The sequence below is a fragment of the Ciona intestinalis genome, unplaced genomic scaffold (assembly GCF_000224145.3).
Source record: "Ciona intestinalis unplaced genomic scaffold, KH HT000351.1, whole genome shotgun sequence".
NCBI classification, from domain to species: Eukaryota; Metazoa; Chordata; class Ascidiacea; order Phlebobranchia; family Cionidae; genus Ciona; species Ciona intestinalis.
Window position 1 is genome coordinate 7,143 of NW_004190672.1, and position 4,521 is coordinate 11,663.

General features: G+C 42.1%; 2 protein-coding genes and 2 non-coding genes across 4 annotated transcripts; 2 read left to right on the top strand and 2 right to left on the bottom strand.

Annotated features, from left to right (window-relative positions):
* Positions 1-323: 323 nt before the first annotated feature.
* On the bottom strand, positions 324-1,385 carry LOC100178266 (ras-related protein Rab-32-like). Its single transcript, XM_002130632.5, has 4 exons — positions 1,213-1,385; positions 994-1,162; positions 810-940; positions 324-759 (listed from the first exon to the last, which is right to left on the bottom strand). Exons 1-4 carry the CDS (start codon positions 1,243-1,245, stop codon positions 466-468), a joined length of 627 nt encoding a protein of 208 aa, XP_002130668.1. The 5' UTR covers positions 1,246-1,385; the 3' UTR covers positions 324-465.
* A 420-nt stretch (positions 1,386-1,805) lies between these two features.
* On the top strand, positions 1,806-1,879 carry trnai-aau. Its single transcript has one exon. It is a non-coding gene; the product is annotated as a tRNA-Ile (tRNA).
* LOC100183793 lies at positions 1,838-3,827 on the bottom strand. Its single transcript, XM_002130606.4, has 2 exons — positions 2,340-3,827; positions 1,838-2,290 (listed from the first exon to the last, which is right to left on the bottom strand). The coding sequence occupies exons 1-2, from the start codon at positions 3,163-3,165 to the stop codon at positions 2,040-2,042; spliced, it is 1,077 nt and encodes a 358-aa protein (XP_002130642.3). The 5' UTR covers positions 3,166-3,827; the 3' UTR covers positions 1,838-2,039.
* trnaf-gaa lies at positions 1,885-1,957 on the top strand. Its single transcript has one exon. It is a non-coding gene; the product is annotated as a tRNA-Phe (tRNA).
* Positions 3,828-4,521: the final 694 nt, after the last annotated feature.

The window sequence follows — 4,521 nt, forward strand, 5'->3', positions numbered from 1 at the left end:
CTGTCGAGTTATACACCTCGTGCTCGCTGTCGAGTTATACACCTCGTGCTCGCTGTCCAGTTATACACCTCGTGCTCGCTGTTGAGTTATACACCTCGTGCTCGCTGTCGAGTTATACACCTCGTGCTCGCTGTCGAGTTATACACCTCGTGCTCGCTGTCGAGTTATACACCTCGTGCTCACTGTCGAGTTATACACCTCGAGCTCGCTGTCGAGTTATACACCCCGTGCTCGCTGTCGAGTTATACACCTCGTGCCCACTGTCGAGTTTTACAGCTTATCCCACTGTAGTGTTATGACATGGTTAGTCTTTTATACACAAGTTACCAGATTATATATATTTATTTTCGAAAGCTTGACTTATACATTTATGTTAAGACTTCCGCAAAATTGACGATGACCTTTGTCGCCACCCAACGTTAAACGCGGTTTATTGGGTCACAAAGTATTAATTATACGTCACAATTATCTGCAACAACCGCTCTTTTCGTCGTCGTCCTTATTTAGTTCCAGAGCTTCAGGGTCGGGAAGGTTACGTGAATAACTCCGTTCGTTGTCTAATATTTTATCGATGAGATATTTTGCAGCTTCGTCGATGTTAATATTGGCTTTGGCTGAAGTTTCGAACCAAGCCACGAACCCTTTCTCGTCGCAATAATTATCCATCTGCTGTTTATTGCTTAATAATCCACCTCGCATTTGGTCGATCTTGTTACCAAGTAAAACTGTTGGGATATTTCTTCCATCGGGTAAAGTAACCTAACACATAAATATGTTACCACACGAAATCAAACCATTGCACCTCCAACCTTGTTATCCAAATCGTTCTTCCATTTATTGACAGCCTCGAATGTAGAAGCTCTGGTCGCGTCAAACACGATGAACGCACCGACTGCTTCACGGTAATACACACGCGTCATGTTACCGAAGCGTTCTTGTCCTTGTATTTAATGTTAATTAATCTTAGCCAACCTTTACGCACCGTATACTTACCAGCAATATCCCATAACTGCAACCTTATCAAAGTTTCTCCATCCCAATGCACAACCTTCAACGCAAAGTCGACACCAATCGTCGCTCGGTAATGTTGTGAAAATATCTGATGGACATATCTTTTAATGACGCTCGTCTTCCCAACACCTAACTCGCCGATCACAAGAACCTGTACAATATGATGTCATAACATGCTCACGTCATGAATAATGACGTCACCTTGAATAAATATTCCTTTCTTTGTTCGGTCATTGTTGCGATTATTCCACAAATATATCGATGCAGTCGTTGCAGTCGCGACAACAAAGTGTTTGTTTATCCATGCAACAAACTCCCTTTATTTGTTCATAAAGTCACGTGTGACGTCATAATTAAATATTAACTAAACCTCGTGACCGTATTATGACGTCAGGTTATTAAAGAGTTGTAATATTAATTGGATTAGTTGTCACGCGTTGATTGCCACGTGGTAAACAGCAGATGGATAATTATTGCGACGAGAAAGGGTTCGTGGCTTGGTTCGAAACTTCAGCCAAAGCCAATATTAACATCGACGAAGCTGCAAAATATCTCATCGATAAAATATTAGACAACGAACGGAGTTATTCACGTAACCTTCCCGACCCTGAAGCTCTGGAACTAAATAAAGACGACGACGAAAAGAGCGGTTGTTGCAGATAATTGTGACGTATAATTAATACTTAGTGACGTATAAATCCCCGCGTTGTTCACATTTTCTTAGATTGGTAAAATATGAACCGAACGTTATAACGCGATGGACTTAAGCGATGTTTCGCTTGTGTAAGGCGTCTGGCCGGTTAGCTCAGTTGGTTAGAGCGTCGTGCTAATAACGCGAATGTCGCGGGTTCGATCCCCGTACTGGCCACTTCTGCCTCGATAGCTCAGTTGGGAGAGCGTTAGACTGAAGATCTAAAGGTCCCTGGTTCAATCCCGGGTCGGGGCAGTTTTTGTTGCGACAACTTTATTTTAAACATCTTTTGTGATTAACTGAGTAATTGCCACGCGTATTTTCGTTGATGCTTTATTCAACGACGGCCATCTCGCCAGGACGAACTTCGTCTTAAATCGTGGTTTGACGTCCAGGCTGCTGCAGCGGTTATTATTCCCCCCAGTAAATATACCGCCATCCCGTGGTAGACCATGGCCACTGTGACGTAGGGTGTGTCACGGACTAGTGATTCCGTGGTCAAGATAGTTCCAAGCGAAAGAAATCCTCCAACAACGCGGATGAATATAAAAGATATTCGATGAACTCCAGATAACATTGTTTCAATGGCTGGAAGACAAAATGTTAACAAAAATAATCGCCCAATATTTTAACTTACCCCCTCTATCGGTCTTTATTGCGTCATGTTCCCTCCGCCACGCATGAGCGCCCAACGAAGCTGCTACGTCATTGTTGTTTCCCACGCTACCCGGAAGCCACGATCGTTGTTTCAAGCGGTCGTTGTTGAAAGTGGATATTCTGTACAACTTCAACATCGATTTGAACAAACCCGGTACTTCATGCACCATCAAGTTCATTGTTATAAGGCCGCATATACCAGATGGCTTTGACAGCAAGTGATTTGCCAGAGCTTTACGTTGGGTGTGGGAAGGGGAATTCCATGATGACGTAGGGTGAAGGTCCATCAGCAGGGGAACCACCGAGTTTCGCCAACTTGACATTTCCTTGGAAACCGCGCGAAAACCGAGGGCGACGATGATGGCGGACAAAACGTTTTGGAGCAAGCGAAGGGTGGACGATTCATTTCCCCCAACGCCACCATGCGGATGAGAATGGTTGGACTCTGCGGCAAAAACATCTTTAACATTCCAGTATGACTCGTACAAATAGAAACCAAACGATATTAGATAAAGAAAAGCGTGAGACTCTACGTCGTCTTGTTGTGTCGCCAACAAATATAACGCCCACAGAGTTATAATTGTTGAATGGGAGAAATCCAAGAGAGCCCTGACCGACTGTACCATGCGAAGTCTGCATGGTCCTACTATCTTCGCACCTTTCTGATCACAACACCCTGACATATGACCAGTCACTGTAATATGGCTGAGACTGAACATAAAGAATGCATGCATGATGGTCCATACACCAAGCACAAGAACCGTCTGCAATATATTTTGCTGCCACAAGCATATTAACAGAATCATATTCCACCTAACATAATAACTTACAAATAAAATTTAAATTTCAAGTTTCTAATGTTACTATTGTACCATTGATGACGCAACAATCCCATTTTTTTGTGTTAAACCAACAAATTTAAATAAAAAAAGTGACGTATACGCAATGACGTAACCACCGTACTCAACCGTAGACCACGTGGTCGCGTCCGCCAATAATAATGACGTCATAATATCAATTCTCCTCGCGCTCATGTTAAGGAGAATAAAGACAAACCTAAATCTTCCAAGTTTATAAGAATTAACATTTATTGAATATATTTCGACACAAATCTACGGTTTATTTGAATTGCTTGTTTAACTAACATTTAATTCACTACCAGCGCTTCGAATAATTCCGTATTTGTCATTTAAATCAATTTTAGTTTATGTAATATGGTGTAGCATAATGCACGTGTAGCAAACTTATTGTCGAAATATTTAAGATAATTGAGTCGTTTTGTAATTCAACTTTGTCTAAGATTCTATTGACGAACATTAAACGTGCGAGAAATGCTGTAGTGACACGCCCACACCCAGCGTCAAAACAACATTGGCCGCCATTTCTCTACTAAACTCTTAAAATAAAAGAAGAAACAAAACTTTTCCGTGCGCTTTCAAGATAAAAAAGAAAGAGAGCATAGTTGATTAAATACTCGTCCGTGATTGGTTGGGCGAAGAGAATAAAAGAGAATAAGACTGTGTTGAGTCGGATAGAGCAGCCGACATTTAGCACGTAAACAAGTTGTGAGTGCGGCATGGTCTGTAATGGTGGATCAGTGTATTTGCTGCTATTATATGTTAGAACAGGCGTTTAATATCGTGTATATTATTAGTTAATGTTGTTTTGTCTCTAGTTTAATATAAAGAGTACATAAAGTTAAAATAATTAGCACTGTAATGGCGAGTAAAAGATGTCGCCGTGACAGCGAAAGAAGCGACGGTTATCTATCTAATACAAAAGAACAACCAACAGCCGGTAATATAAAGTTATGTTAAACATATTCATTGTTTACCAATGTTTTTGTTGTAGGAGGGACGAGCAGTAGCAGTTCGTTAGAAGATGATGACGTCATAGTGAGGTCATGTTGTTTCTCTGGTTGTTTGTTTGGGGAAGAATCGGCTATCGATGAAAATATGGTTAGTGTGTTTGCATGGTGTGGTGTCGTTTCATGGCGTGGTGTGGTTGCATGGCGTGGTGTCGCTTCATGGCGCGCTGTCGTTGCATGGCGTGGTGTGGTTGCATGGTGTGGTGTCGCTTCATGGTGTGGTGTCGTTGCATGGCGTGGTGTCGTTTCATGGTGTGGTGTCGTTTCATGGCGTGGTGTCGTTGCATGGCGTGGT

Coding starts and splice junctions, on each gene's coding strand:
- LOC100178266 (XM_002130632.5), bottom strand. CDS start 1,245: ATGACCGAACAAAGAAAGGAATATTTATTCAAG. Junction 1,163..1,212: donor GAAAGGAATATTTATTCAAG/GTGACGTCATTA, acceptor CATATTGTACAG/GTTCTTGTGATCGGCGAGTT. Junction 941..993: donor GCAGTTATGGGATATTGCTG/GTAAGTATACGG, acceptor ATTAAATACAAG/GACAAGAACGCTTCGGTAAC.
- LOC100183793 (XM_002130606.4), bottom strand. CDS start 3,165: ATGATTCTGTTAATATGCTTGTGGCAGCAAAATATATTGCAGACGGTT. Junction 2,291..2,339: donor AATAAAGACCGATAGAGGGG/GTAAGTTAAAAT, acceptor TTTGTCTTCCAG/CCATTGAAACAATGTTATCT.